Source organism: Leptodactylus fuscus, chromosome 2 (assembly GCF_031893055.1).
Source record: "Leptodactylus fuscus isolate aLepFus1 chromosome 2, aLepFus1.hap2, whole genome shotgun sequence".
Taxonomy (NCBI): Eukaryota; Metazoa; Chordata; class Amphibia; order Anura; family Leptodactylidae; genus Leptodactylus; species Leptodactylus fuscus.
Genome location: NC_134266.1, coordinates 252,759,490 through 252,774,837, shown reverse-complemented (window position 1 = coordinate 252,774,837; position 15,348 = coordinate 252,759,490). Strand labels below are relative to the sequence as shown.

At 42.3% G+C, this 15,348-nt stretch overlaps 1 protein-coding gene across 1 annotated transcript in view; it reads right to left on the bottom strand.

Annotated features, from left to right (window-relative positions):
• XPO4 (exportin 4) overlaps window positions 1-15,348 on the bottom strand; it is an 83,068-nt gene that overhangs the window by 12,070 nt on the left and 55,650 nt on the right. The window contains exons 7-10 of the mRNA XM_075266039.1: window positions 15,029-15,141; window positions 6,493-6,650; window positions 6,199-6,373; window positions 2,647-2,823 (exon numbers count right to left, since the gene is read on the bottom strand). Of these exons, the coding sequence (XP_075122140.1) occupies window positions 2,647-2,823; window positions 6,199-6,373; window positions 6,493-6,650; window positions 15,029-15,141 (623 nt within the window). The remainder of the gene's footprint in view (window positions 1-2,646; window positions 2,824-6,198; window positions 6,374-6,492; window positions 6,651-15,028; window positions 15,142-15,348) is intronic.

The window sequence follows — 15,348 nt, the reverse complement described above, 5'->3', positions numbered from 1 at the left end:
ACAATATCCAATCATGAAGCAAGTACTATTAAAAGTCTATTGAATGAGAAATTATTAAAATGGGATTGTGTTTTTTTGGGACTAAAATATCAATGAACTATCCTTAGGCTAGGTCAATATCAGATTGCCGGGGACCTCATGGATCAGCTAATCTGAAGAGACTGCAGCATTTGAGTGAGCATTGTGGTATCTTTACAGTATTGCAAATGGGGCTGAGCTACTACCAAGTGACTCATTGCTTATGAGTATCATGGCCTGTTCTCTCTGCTGACATTATGTCAATGTGGTCCATTCCAGCAGCTGATCAGCAAGGGTCCTATGCGTCAGAACCCCACTGATAAATTTTAATGACCTATCCATAGGATAGGTTATCTATATATGAAGTCCCACATTTAAAGGGATAGTCTTCATGTTACACCAGGACACACAGATGACAAAGGTGACCCCTTTCCGAAATCATTAATTCGGTCCATTTCCTTTAGCAGCCGCTTCTATATACTGCCTCTGCCAATGTGGCTGACAATCCCAATGCGCCGGCGTCTCATTACAAAGGAGCTGTCCATTTTAACGTTTCAAGTCCCCGTATTAAATTCTCAAGGTGGGCATTACATGGGCATCCCATTGATCTCATCACGTAATGCTCGCCATCTCCTGTGGTGGCACTACAGTGACGAGTCCCTGACAGCTGGGTTCAGCCATAAAACACTATGTCCAGCCGACAATCTTCTCAAGTGTTTTCTAATGGGTACAGAAAGCAAACACAGTTGCCAGTCACATTATAAATGCTATTATATGGCTTAAGAGCCACGCAAAGATGGCAGCACATTAAATGACACAGGGAGCAGGTATGCAGCCGTCCTTCCAGTTTAGGTCAGGATATTCCATCCCCATGTCTCCTGGCGAGGCCGATGAGCCATCATTAATGAGCGTATTAGGTTATGCGCATACGAAAATTAAAGTGGGTGCGGAGAATTAGCCGGGCATCCTGGAGAAAAGCCGCTACACACTTCAGCACTTCTCGCCGCACACTTCCCGGATTCCTGTCTCTCCTTAATCTAAACCACCAAACACATCTCTTTTGGTGACTTCAAAGCTGCAGCTGCCGACTACAGAGAGCTTCCTATCCATTTGTAAGCCCTGACTACCGCTTTGAAACCAAGTCGCGCTGCGGAATGTCAGCTGTGCTTTAATTTGTTACTTTGAGCTAAATAACTTATTTGATAGAGGGCTCCCCGCCTTCATATACAGGACACTTGTTACTCCAATTGCATTAGCATTTTGCCCTTAGCATCCTATATATGTGGATTAACCAGGCTACATGCCTCTAACAAAGTACGGCGTTTTCAGAAGATTAGCCGCTTTACTGTCGGGGTGAATAGTTGAAAAGGAATCAGAGGACACCGTGCACCCGTCACAATAAAGCAATGGCTGACATAGTAATAAGAGATATTCGCTCGGAACACACCGATGTCAGTTATATTAAATAGAATCAGACTCCACTTCTGGAGACAATTGGGCTGCAAAGATTTAGTTCTAGGTTTTTAATAGAAAAACGTGTTGCCTTGTATGGATTCTGCCATTGCCATGTCATACACAACACTGCAAGCTGCAGAGGGCCATACAATAGCGAATCTAGCAGAATATCGGCCACCTTGGTGATCTCGCCTGACTTTGAACTGGTCAGAAAAACAGCTTGGAAGAGATTTTCTGATCTGTTTTGAAAACGAGGTATCAGGCAATCTGATGAATTTGTTATTGGATCGCAGACTGCAATGTAGTGTGTTACATAGATGCTGCAGAAGCACCACAAAGCTAAATTATGTCATGCAAAGTACAAAAAATGGCTTCAAAGGAATACACAACCAGAAGGATAACTGGGGGGTGGAGGGATACAACTTACAGATAGGGCTCCATTCATTTCTATGGGACTGCTGAAGACAGGCATCCTGGAAGTTCCATTGAAATGAATGGGTGTGGACTGAACGTGAATCCATGCACCTGCAAACTTATTGGTGGTCTATGACAATTATCTCCTATCATGTGGATAAGTGTATATAGTGAGAATACTCATACATGGGGACATTTTTCAGTTGAGTTCACACAGAGTTTTTTGGACCGGATTTTGACGCAGAATCTGGCTCCAAAAAACGCCTCCCACTGACTTCAATGAGAGCTGTTCACTTTTTACCGCTCATGGAAAAAAGAAGCGAGCCGCACTATCCTGATGCAGATTTCGCGGCTGAATCCGCCGCGGTGCGAGACTCCCTCCCGACTAGGCCCATTCACTTGGGCCTAAGCCGGAGCGGAGTGCCACGACTGCACCCGCATCAGGTTTCGGTTAGCCGTGGGAAGCGTTTTCTTGGAGACGGATTCTGAGGCGGCATCCGCGTCAAAATCCAGTAAAAAAAAACTCTGCGTGAACTCAGCTTTACGGCACCAAGTATGGCGAATACAACTGTACTGCAGTAACATATTACCCTTTCTACAACCCTAATCCACTTAGGTCCTCGAATTTGTTGGATCTGAGATTTTTATTCCTCCATTTATTTATGGCAAGCATGTAGATTTCTGCAAACCGTAAGCAGCTGGCAACTGAAATTTCTGTAACAAAACAAAATACTCTACCAAAAACAGTCTAAATCTTACCAAATTCCGTGTGCCGTCTGGAGCAGCTAGATGGCACTGGATGTACGAGTTGAACACCTGGACGGCATGCTGGGTAAAGAAGCCTTTATGGAAATGTTTATCATCTTGCACCAATGTGAGCCAGGATTCAAGCAGCTTATCATAAGCTTCCATGTATACCATGTCATCTTTGTCAAGCTGCAAGCAAAAGAACACGCAATGAAGGTCTGTCATGTGATCATTGACTGTCAAGGTTTGTAAAGCACTGCAGAATATAATGGCGCCATATACGTAAGCAAAATCATCAATGCTCTAAATGCAATGTGAGCATAGCCTTGCACCTGTACGGGATATTACCAAGCACATTATTGGGACCCTTGCGAATCACCGAGTGCTTAGAAGAGACGAGTTTTATAATAAGTTATCCGCAGCACGGGGTACGATCTAATTCTAAGAAAACCTAGCTACTTGTGGCTGTGTGACATCCCCATCACACGTGTCCTGCTGTCAGTCACGACTAAAGATAGTGAATGCAGTCATACAGCAAATCCAATATGGTTGGATTTTTGCCAACTGTCCGGTTGCAACACGACCGCATTCGCTGTCAATAGGTACAATGTAGTAGCATGACACTGCAACCTTATGTGAGGACTATAGGTTACCGTAGCCCGGGTCAGGTCAATCCAGGATCAATGGGGAGACCTAAAGAAACGAGAATACCCTCCTGCTAAGCTGCGGCAACCTTACATAGTGGACTGTGTATATAAACATACGGGTGTCGTATCATAGCCTCTAAATCCTTTATGCTTGCCGTATAATCTCCACAGTCTAGACTCCGCAGTTCAAAGCTGCTGTGACTCGGTCAACATATCATATAGCAGGATTGCTGGAGAGCCGGCAGCTGGAGAGGACTGGCAGAGCCCGAGCGCTTCATAAACAACTATGAAAGCCCTATGGGGAGTCGCAGCAAAGGCCGGGGACTACAGACACCGAAAATGTCAAGCTGAAACTCTCCATTACATAGCCCTTGTCGCTGGGCAGAAGAGAGACGGATACTAATTACATGCACACAGATAGTCACCCGTCTACTGAACAGAAATTAAAGGGGTCCATTTTATTACAGGAGAGTCGCCAACTTTAACAGGGAATAAAATATGGATGAGATACTTGGGACAGGTCATCAATAGTAAATGGGGGGGGGGGGGAGGGTCAGACACTCAGGACCCCCACAGATTAGGTACTCACCCCATTCATCACCGATTCTCAGGCCATGTGATGTCATATCATCAGTCGCATGGCCTTTTTGAATGGGGCTGCACTGCAATACCAAGAATAGCCACTATGTTATGTACTGCGCTATGCTTGGTAAGCAATGAAGAGGCCGCGTCACTCATGTAAACACTACAGTCTCTTCAGACAACAGATTAGTGGGGATGCTGGGGGTAGGGACCCAACCAGATATTGCTCACATAACCCAGCAATTCCCAACAGGAGTGATGAGGAGGCACCCAGGGGCGCCTTGGAAACCTGCTAGGGTGCCTCGATACTCAGGTTGGGAAGAGGACTGCTTGCTGTCATGCAACATTATCTGCATCCTTAGGACTTGTTGCTTTTTTTCAGGGGTGCAGCGAGGAAATCCAAGATGTAAAGTGGCCAGAAACGCCGCAATTTGTGGGGAAAATCGTGGTGTTTAACAGTAACTGCAAAGTGGATAGGATTCATGCAAATCCCATTCCCACTTTGCATGTAAAAACGCAGCGTGGACACACTGCGATTTCTGAAACCAGTGCGGTTTTGGAAATTGCAGCATGTCAATTATATCTAACGGAGACGCCAGCAGCTTCCCCATAGATATAATGGTAACGGAAAGTCCGCAGAGGAAAACTCTGTGAGCTTTCTCTTCAAAGCGCTATGGGAAGAACCACGATGCGTTCATGTTACGGTATTTCCTGCAGCGCTTTAGGACTGCGTATCGTGCCGTGTGGCCTTAGGCTTACTGTGGTTTTGCTAGGAACGGATAATTCAGAAGTGACAAGCACAAGTACTATAATGTACCGTGTTATATTGTAATAGTCAAAGGGATTCTCCCATTATAGTAAGCAGCCATTTTCTTGTGGCCTGTGGGCACGGACAGTCGTCTCTGCCCGAGGCCAAAAAGTTTTACCACCAGCGCCGGAAGAAGACACGTGAAGAGGCCGTTCCTGAAGAAGAGGCGGCACTGGAGAATTCTCTTGCAGCATTGGAGACGCCCCTAGTGCTGTTTCAGCGCTGAGGACCGCCCCCAGTGCTGCGAGAAAACTCATTTGCATACAGACGAAAACCAGCATTTCTACTGAACGGTGGCGCAGAGAAGACATCTAAAGGTAGGAGAAGAATAACCTTTCTTAAGGCTATTCCTACGTGTTAGTCAGAAAAATTGATTTTAACAGTACAATCCCTTTAAAGGGATGTACTAATATTAATAAGAGACGTGGCAGCAGATGCCCAGAGGACAGCCAATGACTCCAGCCAGGTTCTTATATATACACAGAACAAGGATTGCCACAAGCATAGCGAGTAAAGTTACCGTACAATAAAAAAGGTCTTGACAAAACGAACGCTGCAACAACCTCGTGTAAATAAGGAAAGTGAGACGGCAAAAAAATAAAAATATTGCACCACCCTGACATCTCACTGAGCCGCTAAAATTATTTTTGGACCTTGGTCAATGCCGCCGATCTTTAGCACTCTAACACCTTCTCACCAGAACGGGCACAGGCCGGACAAGCTAGAGGAGGCCTCAATAGCAGGGGTATTACATGACTACTAAACCATAAGCTACACGCAAACCTAGAAAAATACAGGATTTTAAATTATTTTTATTAAAATATAATAAATCATATTCACACAAAATAATCAGAATAAAAATTTGTATTAAAATATAATTCTATTTTTAATATAAATAATCTTATTACAAATATTATAAATATTTTTTTATTTAGAACATTATTCCTATTATTATTTATATCATCATCATCTCCAAGTCTTGTACAATATATGGAAAATAAACGGGAGGTAAAGCCAACATGCCCAATCCATCATTGCCACAATACACTATCCAATATTATATATATTATATATATATTTTTTTTAAATGTAGATTGTGAGCCCCATATAGGGATCACAATGTACTTTTTTTTCCCTATCAGTATGTCTTTTTTTTGTAGAATGGGAGGAAATCGACACAAACACGGGGAAAACATACAAGCTCCTTGCAGATGTTGTTCCTGGCGGGATTTGAACCCAGGACTTCAGCGCTGCCAGGCTACAGTGCTAACCCTAGCCCCAATATACTAACCAATACGTGTGACAAGGGTCAGCTTCGAGGGCTGGTTATAAACAAATACAAAAACTACCACCTCAATGTTACGTCTTTGGAATATTTTATGTAAACGGTCAGTGTTCCCATAACTGGGATTAGAAATGGTCCTCTTAACCCTTCACATCCCCCACACCGTAATACCCCATGTACACAGCTCTGATTTACAGTCACAGCAAAAGGTTCGCCCCCCCAACCAAGGTGCCATTACTTACTACTTCCTCCAGGGCGGCACTTCTTCCAAAGGAACATGTAAGGTGAGTGAGGCAGTTCACGAAAGACGAGAACAGGTCATTAGGAATGGCAGTCAGAATATTGCGTGGAAAAACCGTTATTAAGTTACTGATTATATTGGAAATTCCCACCGCTTCCGAATCTTCTATTTCTATCCTGAACAGAAAAGAAACAAGATTAAGATGAGAGAATATAGAGAACGTCGGAACATGTCACACGGGATGAGAGCGTGGGCTAGAAATAACCGCAGGTCTCCGAATAGGAACCATACGCACCCATTAATCGTATTCAGTAATCCTTCAATGAAATGTGCCAAGTAATCTACTTGCGACCTCTCATCGGGAAAGATGGGTCCGTGGAGAGATGCCAGCTGTGCCAAGCACTGAAGAGAGTCTTGGGCCATGTCCGAGTCTTCCCTGATTTTCCGATGAACCTGTAGGGAAAACTGCAGGGTCACAAGAGGCACGCCACTTTGTAAAAAGTCTCACTAGACTGCGGGGCAGGACAACGAGGGGCAGGGATCTGATCGACGCTAAGTTCGGCAGCAGTCCCCTTTTCCACCGGTCTTGCACTCATAATTTAAAATAGCTAAAAAGTTCCTGGGTGCTACCTTCATCTTGAAGGCCGAGCTAAAACAGATGCCAGCCCGAGACTCACTGCTCCTTCTAAAAACAGCAGTCATGACAGTTATCTGGGTTATGCCAGCTATGCCGGAGCTACTGCGTCTGGCTAAACTTAGATGACAGTTTCAAATCAAGTGTATACGGACGTAGCTTTGATGGAGGTAAACACCACAGGGGGTTAATCAGGGGTCCGAGCCCAGGCCGTGCCTTCCACTCACACAACAGTCAATCATTCACAACACTTAATATGAAAGGCTCGGAGTTACCAGCGCTGCCAGCGACGGCCAGCTCCTAGCCAACGGCATTGTCACGTCTCCTTATTAACCACTTCCACTGTACACTCCTGATTTATAGCGCCCCCATGTGGTTGCAAGACATAAGGACAAGTAAACAGGGCTACCATAAACCCTTCGGTTCTCGGTCCCTAGAGGAATTTTCTCCAGATAAATGAATAAATAAAATTAAAATAAAATTTAAGCTTTTAGGGTTTTTCCCTTTTTAGAACAAGAGGAGCTTTTCAAGTAAATTTAGATGCTTGAAATTTTCGGCTGGCCAAAAGGGAGAGCGCCTCGCCTCAGCAGCCACGTTTCACCAATCCTTGCACGGATTTGAATGAAATTTGGCACATAGATAGATTGTAACCTCGATATAGGCTACTTTTTATCCTGGTAGATGACACAGATCCATGACTGAATTTTTGTTCACATACTATATTACACTGCTCTTATCTCACCTTCTGAGAGAGCCAGGGCTGTTATCTCTGTGTAAACACACACTAACCCTCAGTGTACATGCACTTGCATATTATCTGATCTGCTCCAGGCAGTGCTGACACACTGACATGGGCAAACACCTTTAATCTAAATTGGCTATTTGCCAATTTTCAATATGCCTAGAAAGAGAGAATCTAATTTGTCACAAACGACAGCTATGAAGGAGCCAGAAGTCACACAGTTCTCCTCAAGCGCAGCTGAGGAGGATCATCGACACCAACAACATATGCATTATATGGCATCCCAGCGAGTTGCTGGAACAATCACGGGCACAGCGCGAGGAACGCATTCAGCAGCATCCCAGCTTGACAGCTGCAGAAACGCTGGAGCAGGCGGATCATCAACACCAACAACCCGCTCATTATATGATGTTTCAGCAGGGTGCTGAGATGCTGGAACAATCACAGGCACAGTGCAAGAAACAAGTTCAACTGACTCTGGCTTCAAAATAAAATAAGTTTAAAATAAAATAAGTAAATATTGTATAATGTAATATATAGTTTGATACACATTTCATTCAGGAAAAAGTTAATCCCCGGGAAAGTAGAGAACTTTAGAGTTAGATCATAGCCGTCAGCTATTTACGAAGGAATTGGAGTCTGGTTCTGAAAATATAAAAAAAAAAAAAAAAAAAAGGATTCAGTTTTGGCCTGCTGACTCCATATGCCCTATGGCAGAAGACGCACACGGGCGGTCACCTCTACAAACCCATTCAAGTTAATGTGTTTCAAAACTGACCTCCGGGTTTCCGTCTCCTGTCCAGTTTCGCGGGGTAGAAGACTGAAACCGTCCGGATTGCACAAACTGGACGACGAGCGCAGGTGTGAACCCCTCCCTTACTAAGTTCGGGGCTCTAAAGCCAAACATCATAAGGACATGTCGTTGGTTTCGGATCCCTTTAAGCAATGTCCACTGTGTATGACTGACGCAAGGTTGACACTAGTGTTGCACCTTCACTGTTCTGGTCCAGGGGATTAGAACAACGGAGAGGCGGATTAGCATGGTGGTAAAACACGGATTCCGACAGGCCTTATAGACTATAGCGGAGTCCATTGGGTGGCCAATGCTTTAAGTGTGAAACGGGGAGAGGAGAGAGTCCCCTTTGTACAGGTCTATACTATCTATATATTATACTAGTTACAGGATCAGTACACGCTCCGGTATACCACCATGGTCTACACACAATGGACTTCCTCAAGTTCTCCATTCCTAATGAGAACGAAGAGTCAAGAATTTTCACCTAATGAAAATACTGCAGAAACCTGATCTGTTCTCACAATGTGTATTATGTCCTGTGGAATGCAGCTGGACACACACAGCCGTCGGAGAAAGTTACCATCGAATTCACAATTACTCGGATTTCAAGAAGGTCAGCGTTATTGGGAAAACAAAAAGCGCCACAAGACAAGGAGCTACAACACACCCCGGTGTCCCTTGTGCCCATTTATCAGAGGGAGCCGTCGTCACGGTGTAATTCTACAAGTATCACAACTTCACAGTCTGGTCTGTCTGTTAGACTAAACCACAACAAATGACCAACACCTGCAGGACACGCCATTACTAACACACGCGTGGTGTTTGGCCGCCACTACCTGGGACTAGGACACTCCAGGGATTAGTTTTGGAAACAATATGTTTGTTACCCAACTTGTATATCAATTTGCTGCTTGAAGACATTGGATATAGGTTGCCAAGTATACGTAAAGATTATAGAAGAATTAGTAGGACCTTAAAAGGTTTTCAAGGGTTAGAAAAACATTCCAGAAACAGCACCACACCAGTTGACAGGTTATGAATGGTATTGCATCTCAGATTCACTATAGGAGCCAAGCATTAGACAGATGCAGCGCAGTTTCTTCATGCTTTTAAAGCTCTGTTCACGTTGCATTCGAGCCGTCAGTAAAGATTTCCTGACGTATACCTCTGATACAAGGATCGGTCTATGCTACTAAGTACATAGGAGAACACATTGTCCACCGGCCAGGTAGTAACAATTGCGTATTGTATGGTATACTCGCTTCCTATGGCCTACACGTTGTGGAAAAGCTGTGCTTTTTGTTGCAGATTTTGCTGTGTTTTTCGGGCTTTCCTATACAGCTGAGCCATTATATACAGCCCAGCTTTGTACTATGTAGGCATTATAGGGGAATTGTGTGGGGGGCACCAAAATGTCATCATATAGAGTGTATGGGGGGCACAAGTGTGGTATCATGCTATGTGGTGGCACAAAGACATTATACTATATGAGGTTCAATAAGTAGGCATTAAACTTTATAGGGGCACTAAGGAGGCATCAACATTAGGTTACAAAGAGGATGGCGTCATTATTGTCTGGGTCACAAAGACTGGGAGACATTTAGCAATTTATTTTTTATTTTTATTTTTTTACGATATATAGGCTTCTGAGTAATCATTGTAATGATCAACATTGTCACCATACACTGTTATATGTATTTTAGGAGAGTCTATTTTCCCATCCCCTCAGTTGCCATGAACTTTCTCTCTGGCTGAGGAGCAGCTTACTATAGCAGAAATCTTCTGCCCCGATGTGACTGCAATGCAAAACAATTATTGACCACTTGTTGGTCAGTAGTCAGGGGGGCGCAGGCTAATAAGGTGTGAAAATGCCCGGCCCAATACTTCAGTACAATGAATCTCAGTCATGACGGGTAGGGTTATATCTACTGAGAGCCTCAAGTCAATGATATGAGATACAATGATGTGTAGTCTTATCAGTGGTATTCATGGCTCTATAGGGTCAGTCTAAGGCTGGCTGCAGATGACCGTAATACAACCAGCCTGCTGGGAATTAAAAACATGGGCGGCACACAGGGGACATTCCCATTAAATAGGAGCCATGGATGCACGGGCTGCAAAATAGGACCTGTTCTATATTTTGCCACCAAGACTGTCAGCCCACACACAGTACTTTGAAATTCTCGATTTTGTGTACGGGCCCATAAAAAAGAATGGGTTAGTGTGCTGTGAAATACATGGATAGCACACTGACCCACACCACGGTCGTCTGCAAGGGGCCTAAAAGTCCTCTCTAAAAACAGAGATCTAGTGGATCCGTAGGCCAAAGGCACCAACGTCAGCTCCATTTTTCCATAACTCATCCTCCAACTTCTTCGTAAATAGTGGACAGCCTTAGTCAATCTGTAAAAGTTCCTCTACTTTGCAAAAAAAAAAAAAATTTAAAATTATTTTGAAGCCAGAGTCAGAGTCTAACTTTTTTCTGATTCCACAGCCTTGTCAAAAAAAGGTAACTAAAGTTAAAGAAATTATTCATGGAACAAGCCATTATATGGTAGTTACTATTTATGCCCACAAATTTCAACAAGGTAGATCACTTCCCGATTCAGGACGAGAGGAGTGTGACTATTGGGTAAAACTATTTTATAGTCTTCATAAAAACAAATACAGCCACAATATCCAAAATAGATGGATCCATATCATGGCAGCAACTGTGTGAACCCAGGACTGTGGACTCAGAGGCGGTTTGGGGTGGAGTTGGTTGTTAGGAACTCATAGGGTAAGTTCACACAGGATTTTTTGGTCCGGAATCTGATCAGAGGTCACCTCAGGTTTCGGATCAAAACACGGGTAGCTGCAACTGGATGCCGATGCACTGCACCGGCATCCAGTCGCGCACTCCGCTCCAGATTAGGCCCAATTGAATGGGCCTAGTCAGGAGGGTATGTCTTCAGGCGGATGTCTCGAGGCGAATCCGCCTGAAAGAATGAGCATGTCCCTTCTTTTTTTTCTGGGAGCCGTTTGCCATTCACCGCCTCCAGCCCGGCGGTTTCGATCGAAATCTCACGCATGTGCAGTAGCACTCCCTCCCCCGTGCCATTTTTTTTTTATTTTTAACATTAAATTTTTATTAAAGATTTTTCCAAGGGTTGAACAAAAGGGAAGGGGAGGGAGGAGAGGGAGGGAAAAGTCGGGGAAACAATGGGAAGGAAAAAGGGAAAAAATATATAGGGGAACAGGGAAAAGGAACAGGGAGAGGGGGAGGCGGACTCTGACGCAGCAGAGTTACAATGAACAATGCAATACAGTTAATCAGGTAACTGAAGAAGTAAGGGTAACAAAAGCCATAACAAATTGTAATAGCAAAACAGAAAAAGCAGTGATCTTCAATATTAAAGCACTAGTTAAAACTATACGAGAACCAGAAAAGCGGGTAGCAGGAAAGAATGTATAAAGTAGGTAGGCTCACAAGGGTGAGGAGGGAAAAAGGGCACGAAAATCTGAGGAGTAATTGAACATGTTCCACAGTAGCCAAGTCTGGCGGTGAAGTCTGTCATCAGGGCGAAGCACCCCCGTGTCATTTTTGTGAAGAGAACATCGGTAGCTGTCATTTTTGTGTAATCGCTGGGCTGGAGGTGGTGAATCGCAAGGAGGAGGACGTCAAAGAAGAGAGGAGGGCGTGAACAAGCTATGACACAGGGGGTGCACGGTGGGTGCATGGTAGGACTGATTTACATATACATTTTTATGGTAATTTAGAAAATAAACGGGGAGGGGGTTTTCAAAAACGATTAGCAGCACCAGAATAGCCTTTTTAAAGGCTATTCAGGCATAGGTTTATCTAAAAAACGGAACATCTACTGATAGAGCCCCTTTAAAATGTAGAATTTTATTTTAATTTAAATTTATTTTTAATACCACTTAAGGAGTCAATGTTAGAGCAGAATTGTGGAAATATAGAGGAATTGGAATCAGAGTGGGAAGTTTGGCATACTGACGACGGAGTCCTGTGTGCACCAATCCATATGAAAAGCTACACGCCTTACGACATGGCGATAAATCCAGCCACTTCAAAACTGACATCTTAATTATGGTTCGACCCAAAAATTTTGATCCATTCACGGGGCTGACAGCTGAAAAAGGTAGAGTAACCCCATAAGGCTGTACATGGCAGAATGTTATTTTTTTTGTAATACAATAGTACGAGGATATAAAAAGGACGGGTGTTAGATAAACAGAGGAATAATTACGCCGTGTCTCACCGAAACCATGATCAAAGTTCCCCTATCAAACAAGATGATGGATTAAGACAAAGTCAATCCAGCTGGCAATAAAGAGGACACGCTCCTCGGTGGCTGAGGCAAATCTCCGATTAGATAGATAATATATGGTGCACGGTTACGAGGTGTTTATATTCCGACTCATTCACCATGGAGACCTATAAAGGAGCCATGGAATCGAAAAAACAACGAGAGGACACGAAGGGTTAAACGGCTGAGCCCGGGGATATTTGCAGGAGGTGGTCGCAGCTGACGGCAGCAGTTGTTTAGAAGTCTAGCGGACAGCTGTTCGGGGTGCCTGTTACTGTTCTTCTATGGAGGTTTACACCTCATCAGACCAGAAACACTGGGTTAGTGAGTCTCGGCAGCCAAGCTGTGCAGCTCATAGACACAACATACGGCTTTCTCTGTTCCAGGCAGTTGTCCTATTGCCCCGTACGATGAACATACAATAAACAGATTGAACAGAGTCGGGTATTTCCTTTTGGTGAAACAGCAAATCTTGTCCAAGTCGCCGTCGCTTCTTTAAAGTAAGTCTTACAATATGGCTGCAGAAATACTACGAGCCAGAGAGCTAATGTGCCAGGAGATGCGGTACTACTACTACAAAAAAAAAAAAAAAAAAAAAAAAAAAAAAAATTGGCTATGTCAAAAGAAAAGAAAAAAAAAAATGGCTGCTTGAGTCATCTGTCTGCCAACATTGTGTTTTCTTGAATCCCCTAAAATTTAGGACGTGATCCCACACTCAGCTGCTTACAGATAAGGTTGAAGATTACATTGTATGGTACCAATATCTGCGAGATTAAGAAATGAACAAAAACCAAACATACAACTACCCAATTCATTAAAATGATGGAGTTTCCAGTAGACGACAGAAGTATCTAGGAACAAAGACCGTGTACAAGGAAGGGAGGTAGAGATGGCTAGTATGCTGGCTATCTGTCCAGAGCCGATTTCTCATTTGCCTCTCAATCTACTTCCCATCTGTGATGTAACATAAGGGATCGAGAGATCTTCTAGCCTACCCATGTCTGTAAGGATCAACGCAAAACAACGCATAACGCTCCAAATCCTCTGCCTGAAAGGCTCAAGCTCCGTAACAACCCAGCACACACAGACACCTGCAAGTAAGACTCTAGCGAAACAAAAAATGAACATTACTAAAAACACTAGAAAAAAAAAAAAAAAAGACTTTGGATATTGGATAGTAGAATAACAACAACTTTCTAGCCAAAGGTATATTTCCTCAACAGATCACAACGAAGACATTTTCACACAGTCTTATTATCTGGTGTTTTAAAATGTATAAATAACATAATAATAATAATAATAATAATAATAATAATAATAATAATAAAATTATATTAATTTTTATTTTTTTTGTGGGTGGTGGTTACAATAGTTTGAAGCCCCTAGCGCAGTATAATATACACCAAAAGTATAACTAGTTTTTTTTTCCTCATAAATGCCACTATAGAGTTTCCAATATGCCAAGATACAGGTACGAAATAGAACTAAATAAATTATAATAAAAAGCCACAAAAAACACTGAAATCTTAATAATAATAAATAACATTTATCTGTTTTCTGTAGCTTTTTATTATAATTTATTTAGTTCTATTTCATACCTGTATCTTGGCATATTGGAAACACTATATTGGCATTTATGGGGAAAAAAAAGAATAATCAGTTATACTTTTGGTGTATATTATGCTGCACTAGGGGCTTCAAACTATTGTAACCATCACCCACAAAAAATAAATACATTTAAATAATAAAATATATTTATTATTAATAAATTATTGATAAAAAAAAAAACTTTCAAAAAGTGTGAATATAGTCTAACACTAAAAAAAAAAAAAAAAAAAAAAAAAACTTAAACCACCATAAGTGACCAAATGTGTAGACACATTAAGCGACTTGACAATCCAAAATTGATGTAATGTATAGTATATAAAAGTTACAAAAGCACATACAAAACCCCCCCAGAAGCGACCAATTAGTACATGTAGAGAAATGCATACACATACATATATATATATATATATATATATATATATATATATATATATATATATATATATAAATAAAAGACATTTTCAATTTGTAATAAGATTATTATATTGAAAAGGCCATTTTGTCTTTTTTTATTTCAACGTCATTGAATCTTTTAGTATAGACTAGTACACCAACTTATAAGCAACACTACAATAGTGTAAAAAATAAATAAAAAGCTTGTTTTGTAGGGTATCGCCAAATGCATTTTCATCACAAAAAAGTAAAAGATACAAAACAATTAAAAAGGAGCAATAAAAAATAATAAAAAAAAGTGATAAATATTTCACGAAAGAAAAGAAAGCAATGAAAGCCAGAACTTACTGTGAAGAAAAGCTCCATAACTCTGCTGTCCAGGAGGGTTTCTCGCCAGGACTCTGTCGGCTTCAGCATCACATTTTGGGAGGACTCAAACATCGCTATATAATGTCTGCCCAGTTATCTGGTGTCAAGGTCAACAATAACATTCCTGCAAGCCTTTAAAGACGGGAAGAAGAAAAAAAAAGCCAGGAGTCTGCAGCCCAGCAGCATCCAGCAGACAAGAATGCAATGGAAACAGGCTTTAAGCCTCTTCACATACGCTGCATAATTCATGCATGAGGCCAAGGAATAAAAGGTATTAGGCCGTGATCTAAAGGAAAGCT